This window comes from Panulirus ornatus, chromosome 7 (genome assembly GCF_036320965.1).
Source record: "Panulirus ornatus isolate Po-2019 chromosome 7, ASM3632096v1, whole genome shotgun sequence".
Taxonomy (NCBI): Eukaryota; Metazoa; Arthropoda; class Malacostraca; order Decapoda; family Palinuridae; genus Panulirus; species Panulirus ornatus.
Genome location: NC_092230.1, coordinates 5,061,157 through 5,079,026, shown reverse-complemented (window position 1 = coordinate 5,079,026; position 17,870 = coordinate 5,061,157). Strand labels below are relative to the sequence as shown.

The 17,870-nt window shown below is 39.0% G+C and overlaps 1 protein-coding gene across 1 annotated transcript in view; it reads left to right on the top strand.

Annotated features, from left to right (window-relative positions):
* LOC139749653 (uncharacterized) overlaps positions 1-17,870 on the top strand; it is a 913,398-nt gene that overhangs the window by 674,942 nt on the left and 220,586 nt on the right. The window contains exons 6-7 of the mRNA XM_071663824.1: positions 2,417-2,603; positions 16,712-16,934. Of these exons, the coding sequence (XP_071519925.1) occupies positions 2,417-2,603; positions 16,712-16,934 (410 nt within the window). The remainder of the gene's footprint in view (positions 1-2,416; positions 2,604-16,711; positions 16,935-17,870) is intronic.

Below are 17,870 nucleotides of genomic sequence, written 5' to 3'. Positions count from 1 at the left end.
TCATGATTGCAGTGTCTCAGCCAAGGGGTCCACAGTTCTTCATATCATGATCACTGGCACAGGTCCCTACCTAAGTATAGGAGACTTGCAAATCTTGGCTATATGCCGACATCACAGTCATTTGAAACATCATCTTTGAATGGATGGAAGTGGGGGGTTGTTCTAAAAAATCTTGTACAACCTTCCATATTCCAGCCTGAAGTAAATTTGTGATGGAATTTCAGGAGGGCCAACACACTGCTACAACCAGTTTGCAGTTTGACAGTAGTCATACATTGATGATTAGTTCACTTATGAAGGAGAGAGGGCCCACAGTCTTAATTTATGTATTAGGTGGCCACTTCAGCAGTGGGTATTATACTTTGATGCTAACATATGCATTGCCAAGCAGGAGCTGAATGAAATCCTGGGAGTTGATAACGAAGACATTCTTCTTCATATGTTGCAACATTATAGGCCTGGTCCATACTAGCTTTATGCATCCATTGATATCTTGGACTGAGATTAGTGCATGTAGGAAAGTAAGGCCTGGTCCATTGCAGTATCTGGGGTGTTGCAGTTTTAGGATTAGCCTCAGGATTGTTTCTGCATACACCATTCCTTTCTCTGATATACTGTGGAGATGCTGGAAATTACTTTCATCATTGCTATGACCTCCATCAACTTTGTTCATTGAGAGCTGACTGCTCTGAATTCTGTGGCATCAGCCATGACAAAGACAGCAAAATGAACCCTGGTGTTGTGACTATGGTTCCTTAGAACACTTTTGGTTTTGACTAGGAAAGGGGGAAGATACTGGCCACACACACCCTGCTACCTTTTCATAACCTCTGCACATTGTACTAACTGTTACAGGTTACTGAACTATGTCGAGATCTCTCTGACATTGATGACGTTCAGTATTGCTGGTGGTGGTGTGATGCAACTTTGACTCCATGACCAGGCTGATTAGTAAAATGTTGACATGAAGGGCACTCAGGATGACTGGGTCACAGTGTCCTTCCTCGGTACCACCATGATGAGTGCTGCCTCCCCTATGATAACTTAAGTGAGGGCTGTCAAAGTTCCTGACATTGTGTAGTTACAAAAGACCCCTCTCCAAACATGAAAATCCTCATTTATCAATGGTTATTTAAGATTGTTTGTTCCATTAAAAGGTAATTTTTATTCCTGTACATTAACTTTTACAATAACTACATTTACAAAAATTGTAAAAGCAAACATAGAATTAGGAATTTAGGTGAAGCATGATGGCTACTCATAAGGTTGGAATTTGCTGGAATTGTAAGTTAAGCTACAGTTTATTATGTCCTGTCTTTACAAAACCATGTGTAGGACATTGTCATTACCCATGTTTGACTATATGTATAATTGTTGTCTATTTGTTGTTACCTACATGTACATCACACTTTGGGAGTTCTACACTTGTGGAGTCCATCTCTTGAAGGATGTGACTGTCCCGCTGTCAGTCTGTAGACACATTCTTGTGAGTACAGTAACTCCAAGAGAACACGTGACAGAAACCTCATACTCATAGGTACCTTCTGTGGAGGTGACAGACTGATGAAGAGGTTGGGACATGTAGTTGCCTAAATACCTGGGATTTTCATTCTTCAAGTGCTAAAGCTCAGGAGATCTGAGTGACAGGAAATTCAGAAATAATGTGTGTAGCAAGTAAAGACACATCAAGGCATAGAAAGAGTCTTGGAGCAACACGTATTGGAAATTTCATTGAAAAGGGTACATGATAACTATCTTAAAATTCATAAGGGGTCTAAATAACCAGTTCTTCAAAGTAAAGACCTTCACCATGAGTAGAGAAAAAATTGAGTTTTGTATAAGAATCAGAATGGTAGCAAGAAAACTTCCTTAATGGTAGAGTTGTGGTCATACAGAATGAACTGTAGTGAGTGAAGCAGTACTGATACCCCTGGAGAATTGAAACACTTGTATAGAAATGTAGGGTTAATTGAAGGGGTTTTCCATAATAAGAAAAGTTCCCTTCCCTTGTACACAAGTATATGATTGCAAAAACACTGTGGACATTTTACTTTCAGGCTTGCATTGTTATTGTGTATTCATCTGACTGTTTTTCTCATATTCCAAACAGTTTCTCCAGCCATCCAAGGTTATAACCCTGAGACTTGACTGCTAGTCCTTCTTCATCTGTCAATATATTTTTTCTAACTCATTAATTCCTGTATCACCCTACTATACTGTTAAGAAAGAAATTTTTGTTTTTAATATGATAATGTTTAGTCAGCTATGAGAAAAAGTCAGTAGGTCATGCTTAGAAATGAACTTTCAATCAACCTTGTGAGAAAGTCAGTATGTCATGCATAGAAAAATGTACACACTCCCTTTATAAAAGTCACTACAAACATGTAACTTTATTTTTTTTTTTACTCTTTTGTAGGTATTTGCTAGATGGGCTAACAGATATGGTCTTCCTATTGGACATTTTGGTGCAGTTCCGGACGGGATACCTAGAACAGGGCCTCATTGTGTATGACTTCAAAAAGTTGGCCAAGCACTACATGCATTCCAGGAGCTTCATGCTCGACCTCATCTCTCTTTTTCCATTAGATTTTTTACAGTTTTTGGTGAGTTAGATCTTTCTTGTGTATTTAAACATGTTTGTGCAATGCCCATACTCTAACAAAACCATGTAACTTTCTACAGTGAACTGTATTATACATTTGAATGTTTTTTTTTAATTAGAATTATTTAGTTTAGGTATATACATGAATTGTGTACTATTATAGTACATTACCATACCATTATGATCTTGGAATAAATCAAATGCAATATCCACCATTACATTAGTTTGACAAAAGATTTCACATTTTGCAAACAGTGAACTCTCGTTAGTTTCCAGAATAGGGAAAAAAAATGTGCATTAGTTGAACTGTCAAATTATCAGAGGCATTCCTTGAGAAAAAAGAGAAAGAAAAATGAAACTGCTCCCACATATGAAAGTATGTATCTAAGAGACTCCAACAGGCTTAACCAGCATTGCCAAAATACCACACCTTATATTTTGGCAATGCTGGGTATATATATATATATATATTTTTCTTTTTCAAACTATTCGCCATTTCCCGCATTAGCAAGGTATCGTTAAGAACAGAGGACTAGGCCTCTGAGGGAATATATATATATTAGTGATGGGTGATATAAATGCAAAGGTAAGTAATGTGGCAGTTGAGGGCATTTAATGAAGATGGTGAACAGCTTGTGGAGTTGTGCGCTGAAAAAAGACTGGTGATTGGGAATACCAGGTTTGAAAAGAGGGATAGACACAAGTATACTTGTGTTAGTAGGAGAGATGGTCAACGGGCATTCTAAGATAACACATTACTTGATAGGCATGTAAAAGAGAGACTTTTGGATGTAAAGATGCTGAGAGGGGCAGTTGGTAGGATGTTTAATCACTGTCTTGTGGAGGCAAGGATGAAGATTTGTGGAGATTTTTGAAAAAAAGGAAACATTATGAGGAAGAAGAGTGTGATGAGAATGTGTGAGCTTGGTAAGGAGACTTTTGTGAATAAATACCAGCAGAGATTGAATGTAGAATAACAAAAGGTGAGAGTAAATGAAGTAAGGGGAATGGGTGAGGAATGAGAGGTATTTAGGGAAGCAGAGATGATTTATGCAATATATTCATGTAGCATGCAAAAAATGGGAGGTAGGCAGAATAGGAAGGGTAGTGATGGGTAAGATGAAGAAGTAAAGCTGCTGGTGAAAGAGAAAAGAGAGGCACTTGGATGATACTTCCAGGGAAGGAGTGCGTGTTTGGGAGATGTATAAGAGAAAGTGGCATGAGGTCAAGAGTAAGGTACATGGGCTGATGATTAGGGCAAATGAGAGCTGCAAGGAGGTGAATAATGTGCAAAAGATGAGAGAACAAATAGAAACATCATTGAAGGGAGTAAAAGGGGAAGATATAACAGGTAATGATGAGGTGAGGTGGAGATGGAATGAATGTTTTGAAAGATTCTTAAATGTGTTTGATGATAGAGTGGCAGAAATAATGGTGTTTTGGTCAAGGTGGTATGCAAGGTGCGAGAATAATGCAAAGTGGTTTAGTAAAGTAAGAATAGGTGGTTGAAAGCCTTGCACAAGATGAAATGCAGCAAGGTGACTTGAGTGCATGGTATTGCTGTTGAATTCACTAAGAAAGGGGGTGACTTGTTATTTATTGGTTGGCAAGGATATTCATTGTATGTATGAATCATGGTGAAGTGCCTGAGGATTAGCAGAATGCATGTATAGTCCCTTGTATAAAGCCCATGGGGATAAAGGTGAGTGTTCAAACTACAGAAGTATAAGTTTGTGGAGTATACCTAATAAGTTGTATGGGAGAGTATTGATTAAGAGAGTGAAGGCATGTACAGTGTGTCAGATTGGGGGGGGAGCAGGGTAGTTTCAGAAGTGGTAGAGGATGTGTGTATCAGGTGTTTGCATTAAAGACTTTGTGTGAGAAATTCTTAGAAAAACAGGTGGATTTGTATGTGGCATTTTTGGATCTGGAGAAGGCATATGATAGGGTTGTTAGAGATGCTTTGTGGAAGGTATTAAGAATATACAATTTTGGAGGCAAGCTACTGTAAGCAGTGAGAAGTTTTATCAGGGTTGTAAGTAATGTGTACGAGTAGGAAGAGGAGAGAGTGAATTGCTCCAAGTGAAGGTTGGTCTTCGGCTGGGGTGTGTGATGTCACCATGGTGATTTGATTTTTAATGGATTGGGTGGTGAGGGAGGTAAATGCAAGAGTCTTAAAGAGAGGGGCGAGTATACAGTCTTTGAGGGATAAGAGGGCCTGGGAAGTGGGTTATTTGTTGTTTGCTGATGAAACAGCATGGGTGGCTGATACGAATGAGAAACTGCAGAAGTTCGGTGACCGTTTGAAAGAATGTGTGAAATGAGAGAGTTGAGAGTGCATGTGAATAAAAGCAAGGTTAGGGGACAAGTTAGTTGGGGGTGTACGTTTGAACAGAGAAAAACTAGAGGAAGTGACATATTTTAGATATCAGGGAGTGGACATGGCAGTAAATGGAACCATGGAAGCGGTAGTGAGTCCGTTTGCTACCACGTCCACTCCCAGATATCAAAAACACTTCTCTTCCTCCAGTTTTTCTCTGTTCAAACTTACACCCCAACTATCTTGTTGCTTGACCCTGCTGAACTTAATAACTTTGCTTTTATTCACATTCACTCTCAACTTTCTCCTTTCATACACCCTTCCAAACTCAGTCACCAAATTCTGTAGTTTCTCTTGAATCAGCCACCAGTGCTGTATCATCAGCAAAGAAAAATTGACTCACTTCCCAGGCCCTCTCATCCCCCAAAGACTGCATAATCACTCATCTCTCCAAGACTCTCGCATTTACCTTTCTCCCCACCCCATCCATAAACAGATTAAACAACCATGCTGGCATCACACACCCCTTTCAGAGACCAACCTTCACTTGGAACAATTCATTCTCCTTTCTTCCCTCTCATACACGAGCTTTACACCCTTGATAAAAACTTCTCTGCTTACAGTAGCTTGCCTCCAGCACCATATATTCTTAAAACCTTCCACAAAGGATCTCTATCAACCCTTTCATATGCCTTCTCCAGATCCATAAATGCAACATACAAATCCGTATGTTTCTACAGATATTTCTCACATTTTTTAAAGCAAACATTTGATGTGTGTGTGTTTGTGCAGGGCATATGGGAAAGCTTCAGGGTTGAAAATAAGCAAGATATTATTAAAAAATGGCATGCTTTTGGTATAAAAGTACAAAGAAGTGATATACAAAAGTGTCAGGCAATAATACAGTAGCACTATGTCACTGCTGATGGTGCACCGTGTTAATCATACAAAGCATCCAACCAACTATGCCACACAAAAGGCTATCTCAGCACCTGCTGCAGCAACACTTTTGGTTTTGACACACCTCCTGCCTATCCCTAGAAATATTGGTCTGCCAGGCTAGGCCACAAGCAGCCACAACTATTTCACACTTACCTAATGCCTGGAAAGATTTTGATACTGCCGTGGAAACCTATGGAGACTCGGAACTCAATGCTGTGGTTGGTAAAATGTTATGCATTAATTTGTTTGTATACTGAAAACTGTGGTAGGCAAGGGACTCCTTTATTCATCAAGCATGCAAAGATAGGAGGAAGATTCCATAAACTATATGAAATTATCCTATATTGTAGGAGTTCCTTAGGGACAGAAAAGGAGTCATTGGTTTGCTGTCTTTTGACATGTCCACCTGCCAGGAGCCTTGCTTAAATTTGAAAGATTTTACTGATCATTTTCAGATGGTTGGACATAAAAGGTAAGGGAAATCAATTGGGTATTGTTTCCTCGTTAAGTCTTTCATAATCTATGATGGTGCAGAAGATTCTGTCAGACTTGGGAACAGTTACCAAGGGGGCATTTCATGTACTTAATCCAGGTTCAGTGATTCCATCATCAAGCATTTCCTGAAACAACTTATTAGCCTCAATAAGGTGTGAATGAGGTAGTTGGTAAGCTGGAATATAAATGAGAACAATGTTAAGTTGCTAGTTAAATTCATGGTAGATTAGGCTAATGTGGTGAACCTTTCTGTGTAACGGAGCTGTTATATTATGATGAGTTTGAAATAAGACGGGTATGGCATATTCATCGTCAGGATACTATAGGGTGATCAAGTACATTTTGATGTCATAATGGTCATGAGTGTCACAAGTATGAATCTGAACTGAGTGTTGTGTTAATCTTGTTTAGTGTAAAAGCATTTGTGGTCCAAAGCTTCGTTATGCTCACCTCGGAACTCTGCAGTGTGGATACCCCTTTTGAAAAATATCACCTTTACATCTGTGGATCAGGCAAATTACCACAGTTTTATCCTTATCAATAAAAAAACTGAGTCATTAAGGATTCCCCTTACTCTACAGTACATGAATCATGAATTGAGAACACTGTCACACAGCGTCTGTTACTGGTCAGAGTGATTTTAACAGGTGTCATTGTGGCCAAAAATCCGGACGTCTCCAGATAAATGACCCCTCACTGTGACCAAATCGTCTGTGAGGTTAAGCATATCTGTCTGGTGTCCCTGCCAACCGCTAAAGACTGCTCAAGCATGATTCCAGAAGGAGAGTCAGGGACAGCTAGCTGGGAAGGGAGTTAATATCATGCAGGGAGGAGCATGCCAGCCTATCACCAGAAGCTACATACAAAGCAACTGAGTGGTAAGTATTATTACAAACAGTTTTCTCTTGAGGTTGAATATACTGGTATAAGCCATGCAGTAAGAGACGTCATCGTGTAGACTGTATGTCTGATGAGTGTACCCTCTTAGACTGAAAACATAGGAGGTCACCCACAAAATGTAGGTCAAACATGACAGACCTTAATGGTTACATGGCAGCGTCCAAGTCAAAGGGTAAGGTGCCCACACCCAAAATGGCCAAGTGCGTACCACCAGCACCGTTGAATGATTTACCAGCATAATTATCAATTGCCCGATCAAAAGTGGGGCCCAGGGCATGGCATGTGCAGTCTTAAGTAATACATTCTGGGCACCCAGTGTCAAGAAAAATGGAGATGAGTTGACCTTTGACACACCGTATTCATAGAAAGTGCCAGCACAAGTGTCCCAGAGGTGCAGCGAATGAAAGGATATGATAATTTGTTGCGTATCCAGAATTGGTGAAAGTATCTGTAGATAAGTGCTTGGATTGCAACTGGGCCAAAGTGTTTTATGTAATAATTTATTTCGGGAGTAAGGGATTAATGAACAGCTCTTCCAGTATGGTTTTTTGTAGAATTTTCATGACTTCACAGCTTAGGGATGTGGTCTTTGTGTCTAATTTTGGAGTAGTGCCTCATTTGTATAACTGTGTTCTTTGGTAGAAGAGATGTCACTGGATTGGTCTGAAGTGCTTCATGAGCAGGTACTGGATTAGTATAATTCTGTAACTTCTTTGTGTGCCAGAGTTGGTTGGTCCTTTTGATAAAAAAGGAGTGCCAGTTTGCAGTTTGCCTATAAGTTGATAGGCAAGTGATGTTTAGAGTTTGGATTTATTCTGTGATTTCTGTTGATGGTGTGTGGTTTTATCTGAGCATGTTTCTTTGTTTTAAAAGGTAAAGAACCTGTGGTGAGAAGTTTACATTATATTTCTATTTTGTTGTAGTATTTGATATTTGGTGGCTTGGTTGATGTTAATGTAGGGTGGGGTTGCAGGCTTTGGGATTGGTAGATCTACAATGATTTTTTGAGATTAGATTCCAGGTACTGTGAAAGTTGGCCAGTCTGATTTCATTTGATTTGTCATTTTGGTGGGTTTGTGAGTTTGTTAGGCTTCTTAGAATGTTATCAAGATGGGCAGGTAGTCAGAGGAGTATTCATTTAGCATGGTTCAAGTAGTCCATGTATGCAAGAGTTAATGTATGGCAAGGCTGGCTGCCGGAGGGAGACTCATCAAGAAGATGGGGATCCCAAGGATAAACCCCTAGGAACCAGGCATGATTGCTGTTGGTTCATTAATAGATCACTCTGGGGATCATAAGTGTGAGTATTAATATGAGTAAGATGGTGAACAGTGAAATCACCATAGAGGTAGGTGTTGGATATTTTTTGGTGCTATTTGGGTTGTTTGTGGTTAGGATTCTGATATATATATATATATATATATATATATGTATTTTTTTTTTCTTTTTTTTTCTTTTTTTTTTAGCTGAGATGGCTTGGGAAACTGAGGCCCTGATCAAGGTCATCTCACTAGCGATATATATACTGTCTGTTTGTATTCATTCCCATCGCCACCCTGCCACACATGAAAATAACAACCCCCCTCCCCCCTCATGTGCGCTAGGTAGTGCTAGGAAAAGACAACAAAGGCCACATTCGTTCACACTCAGTCTCTGTCATGTAATAATGCACCGAAACCACAGCTCCCTTTCCACATCCAGGCCCCACACAAATTTCCATGCTTTACCCCAGACTCTTCACATGCCCTGGTTCAATCCATTGATAGTACGTCGACCCCGGTATACCACATCATTCCAATTCACTCTATTCCTTGCACGCCTTTCACCCTCCTGCATGTTCAGGCCCCGATCACTCAAAATCTTTTTCACTCTATCTTTCCACTTCCAATTTGGTCTCCCACTTCTCCTCGTTCCCTCCACCTCTTGACACATATATCCTCTTGGTCAATCTTTCCTCACTCATTCTCTCCATGTGCCCAAACCATTTCAAAACACCATCTTCTGCTCTCTCAACCACACTCTTTTTATTACCACATATCTCTCTTACCCTTACATTACTTACTCGATCAAACCACCTCACATTTCATATTGTCCTCAAACATCTCACTTCCAGCACATCCACCCTCCTCTGCACAACTCTATCTATAGCCCACACCTTGCAACCATATAACATTGTTGGAACCACTATTCTTTCAAACATACCCATTTTTGCTTTCCGAGATAATGTTCTTGACTTCCACACATTCTTCAACGCTCCCAGAACTCTCACCCCTCCCCACTCTATGATTCACTTCTGCTTCCATGGGTCCATCCGCTGCCAAATCCACTCCCAGATATCTAAAACACTTCACTTCCTCCAGTTTTTCTCCATTCAAACTTTCCTTCCAGTTGACTTCTCCCTCAACCTTACTGTACCTAATAACCTTGATCTTATTCACATTTACTTGCCTGAGCCAGGCACCCATTTTGCTGATCATCCCCTAAGGGTGGACGAATGGCTAAGTTAACTGTGGACCGTCTGCCACAACCAGGATTCATACCTATGCGTTCGACCCAGGGCAGCTTGTGAATGTGTCATGGTCAGGAATGGTAACTGCTATGCTACAGAGGTCCATTGTTTTGTTTGTAAGGAGTTGGACTGTATGCTTTGTGATGTTTGTTGGGTGTTTGTGTTGTGTGCTTGAGGTACTTTATAAGTTTGTAGTAGTGGTTAATGGGTGGAAGTGATCAGCGGTAGAGATGATACCACTGAAGGCAGTTGGCGAATCTGATCAAGTAGTGCTTTGATGATGAGCATTTGGCACTGTCGGGAGAGGTACACTATTTGCCCAGGGTTTGGTTTAATGTCATTGATTTCTGTTTGTAGTTGGGAGATTAAGACTAGGCCATGATCTCCAATTGTAAAAAGATGTGTGTGAATTTTTTTGATGTTCAGGTATCACTCACCCTCGTTCAGCATAGTGGCTAGGTAACAGCTTGAGGCTTTACTTTGCTCATGTAGAGGCATACCCAGTCTCTGCGTGCTTGAAAGTTATGCAGCAGATGAATAGTCACCTTTAGCAAGGCTGCATTATTGGCAGGTGTAGAAACATTAAAGTCTCTTCTAAGAACTTGGTACTGATGAGTTCATCCTGAGTGTAGGGCAACTTGTTGCTGCAAAAGCTTGTGGAGCAGCAATCCTAAGGTGATTCAGTGTAATGATGATAGTGATTATGATATAATAATAGTGATAATAATAATTATTATTACAATGATAGTAGTGTTAATGATAAGGATAATAATGTTGCCATGGTTGTTCAGTTTGTTTATGAATGGGTTAGTAAGGGAAGTGCATGGGGGAAGGTTTTAGGAAGATATGGGTAGATATGCAGTATGTCGGATGCTTGGGAGATGAGTCAGTTATTGTTTGCTGATCATATGGTGCTGATTGCAGATTCAAGTGAGAACTGCATTACTTGGTTTCTGAGTTTGGGAAATTATCTGAAGTTAAGAGTAAATGTGAATAAAAGCAAAGGTATTAGGTTTATCGCTGGAGAGAGACAGGTTGGTCGGTAGAGAACTTTGAGTAAAAGGAGTGTTTTACATACCTAGGAGTAGACATGGCAGCGAATGGCATGTATTATTGTGTAAGTAAAGTGACCATGTGGCATGTATCAATGAGAGTGCTTCAGGAAATGCTTTGGTGTTTAGATTTTTTATTTTTTATATTGATACAGATATAAAGTTGATTTTAAAGTAATGTATGGTCTGTAGAAAGAATAAAGCAGCATGTAAGTGGTCAAAAATGATCAAAAATATTCAGCATGGATTTTCAAAATGGCCTGCAAGTTATGTAATAATCATATTTCAATACCCATCTCATGTTAGGTGTAAAAGATTTAACGTTTTGAGACATTTTATGTAGTCATTTGTTTAGTAAAAAGTAGTTCACACTAAAGAGAATTTTTTTGTGGTGGGTACAAAAACACTGATATGTACCAAGGACAAAAGATTACTTGCATCAAACTCTTCAGTAAAACCATGAACAAAATTGTGATAGGAGATAATCTGTGTAGTGATAATGCCTTGCAAACAAAAATGGAATAAAGTTTTGCTTATATTGTAATTTCTAGTTGCTTAGAAAACAAATTAAAAAGGTTAAAAGTGTATAAAGCTGGATTTTATTGGCATTTCATTTGCACTGTGTAGCAGTTTTAAAGGGAAGCTAGGGATCAAAAAGATACAGAATTTATTTTGAATTATTTTGCAATTGTTTTACATGTAGATTATTTACCATATCACTGACAGATTTTGTAGAATTTTCAAAGTGCTAGAAATTGATTGCTATTTAATGGTGATATATAATAGGTGGTGGTGGATGGTAATTAACCCAGTTGCTAGCCCATAGCTTGTGTTATGGGTAAAACTTGCTTGATCATTTTACATTGATATATCACTTTCTTTTCTATGGGTGTCAGTTGATCATTATTCAAATTTGTACTTATTACGTTCAATACAAATAGTAATCTTACTGTCTTCTTCAAATTATGGGACCTTTATTTCATGAATTCATGGTGAGCAGATTTCATTTGTGACAATCCGTACCTACAAATTACTTGCTGAATGTAGATTATAATTTTTTTTTTTCTTTCTTTTTTTTTTTGCCGCTGTCTCCCGCGTTTGCGAGGTAGCGCAAGGAAACAGACGAAAGAAATGGCATAACCCACCCCCATACATATGTATATACATACGTCCACACACGCAAATATACAATACCTACACAGCTTTCCATGGTTTACCCCAGATGCTTCACATGCCCTGATTCAATCCACTGACAGCACGTCAACCCCGGTATACCACATCGATCCAATTCACTCTATTCCTTGCCCTCCTTTCACCTTCCTGCATGTTCAGGCCTCGATCACACAAAATCTTTTTCACTCCATCTTTCCACCTCCAATTTGGTCTCCCACTTCTCCTCGTTCCCTCCACCTCCGACACATATATCCTCTTGGTCAATCTTTCCTCACTCATTCTCTCCATTTGCCCAAACCATTTCAAAACACCCTATTCTGCTCTCTCAACCACGCTCTTTTTATTTCCACACATCTCTCTCACCCTTACGTTACTCACTCGATCAAACCACCTCACACCACACATTGTCCTCAAACATCTCATTTCCAGCACATCCATCCTCCTGTGCACAACTCTATCCATAGCCCACGCCTCGCAACCATACAACATTGTTGGAACCACTATTCCTTCAAACATACCCATTTTTGCTTTCCGAGATAATGTTCTCGACTTCCACACATTCTTCAAGGCTCCCAGGATTTTCGCCCCCTCCCCCACCCTATGATCCATTTCCGCTTCCATGGTTCCATCCGCTGCCAGATCCACTCCCAGATATCTAAAACACTTTACTTCCTCCAGTTTTTCTCCATTCAAACTTACCTCCCAATTGACTTGACCCTCAACCCTACTGTACCTAATTACCTTGCTCTTATTCACATTTACTCTTAACTTTCTTCTTTCACACACTTTACCAAACTCAGTCACCAGCTTCTGCAGTTTCTCGCATGAATCAGCCACCAGCGCTGTATCATCAGCGAACAACAACTGACTCACTTCCCAAGCTCTCTTATCCCCAACAGACTTCATACTTGCCCCTCTTTCCAAAACTCTTGCATTCACCTCCCTAACAACCCCATCCATAAACAAATTAAACAACCATGGCGACATCACACACCCCTGCCGCAAACCTACATTCACTGAGAACCAGTCACTTTCCTCTCTTCCTACACATACACATGCCTTACATCCTCGATAAAAACTTTTCACTGCTTCTAACAACTTGCCTCCCACACCATATATTCTTAATACCTAGCAAATTAGATGAAAATACACTAAGATGACTAACATCAACTTAGATATCCATTTAGGAGGGCACAGCCAGATTAGACCTACAGTATTGTCTGCTGTTTTTTGATGCCCATTCCATCTGGGAACTCCCATCAAGGGGGTGGCCAAAGCAAAAGGCTCTCTGTATTTCTATCCATTTGTGCCTTGCATTCTTCCACAATTTCTCTCCCTCCAGAACTCTTCCACTGTATTTCTCCATTTCACATATGGTGTTTCTTAATGCCAGCCCCTTTAATTGTACTATCATGCACTCTCCCTGTAAACTTCCCATCATGCATTCTTCCCACATGCTTAAACCACCTCAAAGTATCATGTTTCACTCTGTTGCTCCACAATTTATTGCCTCTACCTTCCCTGCCATGCCAAGTCTCATACACCCCATCATTTATTTCTTCATTTCATCTAGTCATACCACATGCTCCTCTCAAGCCGCTCATTTCCACAGCTTGGGTTCTTGACCTTTGTAACTCATCCCGTGTCCATGTTTCAGTTGCATAAGTCACGGTCAGGAGGACTGTGGTGTCCCATAATCCTTTCTTCACTTCCATACTTACATCTCTTTCATAATTCTATTAAGGAACCCAATGATTTTCCTACCTTGTACTGGTCTCTCCATTATCATTCTCCTTTCATATCAACAAACTTAACCAAAATAGCTCCCAAATACTAATACTTAAATCTGTCACCTCTAGCCTCTCTCTCCTCTAATGTCTGTATCACAGTTTTGTACAGTTTCTTGTTTCACTCTGTAGGGCTTTGCGAAATCTATGTTTTCACTCCGTTTCTTTTCAGACACCATTACTTTACTTTTACATACATATACCTTCAATTGCTTATGATTACACACATCAGAAAACACACCTACAACTTTCTGCAACTCCTCTTCACTCTCAGCAATCACAACAATATTATGTGCAAACTATGTTGTATCTAGCCACCATACCTCACCACCACACTCCATCTCCACACCCCTTTTCCTTAGTTTTGCTGTCACCTATTTTATTACTCCATCCATATATATGTTAGAATTCTATGGTAACATCATACAGCCATGCCTTACATCCACATGTACACCAAAACTTTTGCTCAACTCCATCCACACCAACACATGCATTTGCCTCTCTGTAGAAAGTTTTAACACCATCCAACAGTTGTTCCCTACCCAATATAGCCTTAACATATTACATAAAGTATTCCACCAGACTGTCATACCAGACTGATACAGTAAGTAGTGTACTTCATATTCTGTTTTGCAAGTGAAAGGAAACGTATCTTGTCCAGTCACCAAGTATTTTATACTCTCACCATGTATCAGGCATTTCGTTTTCATGAACTCAGGGAAAACAAAGCAAAATACTTGTAAAATATAAATTTTTGTAAGAATTTTGTGTTAAACCTCCATGAAAGTTACATTGACAGCCCATGCAGTAATATCAGTTGAAAATTGAATTATCAAAGAAATTAAAGAAACTAATGAAAAAGTTATAAATAACATAGTTGCTTGGACTCTGCTTGCTTGAGGTTACAACCACAAGTGAAGAGTTTCCTTTGGCGATACTGTATCATTGGAAAACGGTCTCATCAAAGAGCTTCTCTTTACAATGGAGTTCACATTTTCCTTGTGCTGAAAGTAGCAGTGTTGGGCTACAGGAACCCTTGGAAAAAGGCCCTAGATAATGCAAAGACTCTTATTTAGAAAGGGGTGCAAGGGTTATTGTAAATAAACTTCAAAATGCTCATCACTGATTTTATGATCTGCTATGAATAAGCATTATGCAGTCAACTTATACATATTGTAAAGGTGAGGTAAGTAGACTTTTTTTTTTTTTTTTTTTTTTTTTTGCCCGCTGTCTCCCGCGTTTGCGAGGTAGCGCAAGGAAACAGACGAAAGAAATGGCCCAACCCACCCCATACACATGTATATACATACACGTCCACACACGCAAATATACATACCTACACAGCTTTCCATGGTTTACCCCATAGACATATATCAGCTAATTTTCTGTTCATAACTCAAGTCAGTTGCAGTCCCTGTACTTTGCATTGTCGCAAGCTGCCACTGTATACAATACATCCTAAATTATTATTTTTACCACAAACTGAAATAAAGAGGAAGTGATGGTAATGGAGTTTTATCCCCTGCACTTGTACCCTCTGTTATGGACCTTCACAGCTGGCTCATTTGATTGATGAGAGTAATAGTGTGTAAATGACTTCCCTTCTTTAATTTCATGTTCAGTATTTGTATGGTGCTGTGCATCCTGTATTATTATTGTTCACCAAAATTATGAAAGAATCAGTATTAGAATAATATGGAGAAGAGCTGAGTAGTGATGAAGGGCACCCCAACCCTCAATTCCTCTACTACTATGAGCCTTTACAGATGGCTCCTTTAACTTGCTTACTCCAACACTATGGATCCTCAAAATTAGCTTCTTTCAAAAATAGGTCAGTGATGTGTAAATCTCATCCCTTCTCATATTTTAAATTCAGTATAATTTTTTTTTCTACCTCAAATATGAAGGAATCTGTTTTAACAGGAGGGGAGGGAGGATATACAGTGAAGTGTTGAATGCTTTTTGTCACCTTTTGTGTTGTCTTCCCACAGGACACTTAGATATTATATTAACATTTATCACTGTTTGTGTAATAAGATGTATTTTTGATGTATTTGTCTCTAATACATGTTGTGAGTGAATCTAGGGATGGATGGGATTAGTCTGGAACATATCCCTCTCTCTTACATGTTAGAGTGCTGGGTAACATGCATATTATACTTAAGTACAATATTCTGTGTAGCCAATCACAGCCTAAGTTTGCATTCCACACAGCAACACATGCTCACATGTTGAGGCAAAGCCACTTTATATCCAGAAATACCAAACACTTCTGGTATTGGGAGGAAAAATTCCAGTGATGGGAGGATGCAGGAGTCACTGAGAATTTTTGAATATTGAAAGTGCTGTATTTGTATTTTAATGTAACTATTGAGTGTATTGAATTTCCCTATGTAACAGAATCTACTTACAGCCATTTGTAATGATTGTTACTGGTTCACAAAGTATTCTCACCAACATAATGACACAGATTTAAACCCTATTAGGTGCAAAGTGATGTAATCTCCTGGCATTGCATGTGTATTGTGTTTGCCCCTCAATAAGAATTAGATCTCTTCATTTTGATTTTTTCTTAACTGCTACTGTCATCACAGACCAAATGAAAACATTCAATTGGAATCTGAGTGTTTTTATTATGTTACAGACCTGACTGTTGGGAATATGCCACAATAATTGACCTGTAGGAAATTTTCTACATGATGAATATAAAAGGGAAATTTTTTTTTACCAGACCTGTCATTAAAGTACCATTTGATTTTGCTTCAAAATCTTAAAGTAGAAGGATAGAATTGTAGTGTATATTATTGGATGTCAGTAATTTGAGGCTTCTATTACTACTTTTTTCGAAAAATCAAATCTTTTCAGAACTGAGGTTTAGAAAGAAAATTTTGCCATTTGCTGCTTAGTCATATGGATTCATTTCTATTTCAGATTGGTTCACATCCCATCATAAGATTTCCTAGATTTATCAAGGTATACCGAGTCTATAACTACTATTACATGGTAGAGTCCCGTACGCTTTACCCCAACATGTGGCGTGTGGTGAATCTTATACATATTCTTCTCCTCCTTGCCCACTGGTTTGGCTGCTTCTATTACATGTTATCTGAGGCAGAGCACTTTAGTGGTTACTGGACCTATCCTTACTACCAAGGTTAGTTATCATTACAACCTCTTTGATATTGTAGAATCATATAGTATATTTATATGTTGCTGGTTAAGAAATTGTATCATAGATAATGTGCATGATATACAGTTTGAGAGAGGGTTGGTTAACCTGTATTTCAGATGCAACGAAGTGATAATGTATATAAAGAATAAGTTAGATATAAAGAGAGAAGCTGAGCATCAAAGGTATCCATTTAATTCTTTTAGAATGATTGATATTCTGTGGTGGGACCCTCGAAACAGTAGTATTTTGAGCTTTTCAAAAATTATTTTGATAGATATTATAGTCCCATTAGTTGATAGAAAGTACAGAGAAAGGTCTTCCAACACAGCTTTGTCAAACAGTTTTTTCATTTAACAGGTATGAAAAATATTCCTTTGATAAATGCAGTACAATTAAAAGTGAGGCGAGCATCAGGGCACATGTGGATCAGTCACTTAGATTGCCTCCCACTACCATTTGAACAGTACTTGATAAGCGAGAGGATGCAAAGAACCTGCCAATCCACCACTTCCTAACTTTAAACAAACAGCTAAGACAATGGAGAGCAGGTCAGGAAGGTGCTGTTCGAGTGCAGCTGCAGTGATCAAGAGTACTGCAAGCTATGACAGACTTTTGAACATCGATTAATTTCATAATGTATTTACCTTATCAATATCTTGATTTTATCTATGAAACACCAAAATAACATCTTATAGCATTAAGTCAATAGACACCATGTTATGACAGCCCCTTGTAATGGATTTTTAGCTAAATGAACATTTCTCAAGGAAAAAAGAAAAAAATGATAACCATATTTTGTGTGCCACCATGCAGTTGGCTTATTACTTGTTCGTTAACTCTTGCTCATAGGTTTCATCTCCCTCATTGTCAATGGATTACTGTTATGTTAAGAACTTTTCCCAGTGCCAACAGTTACAG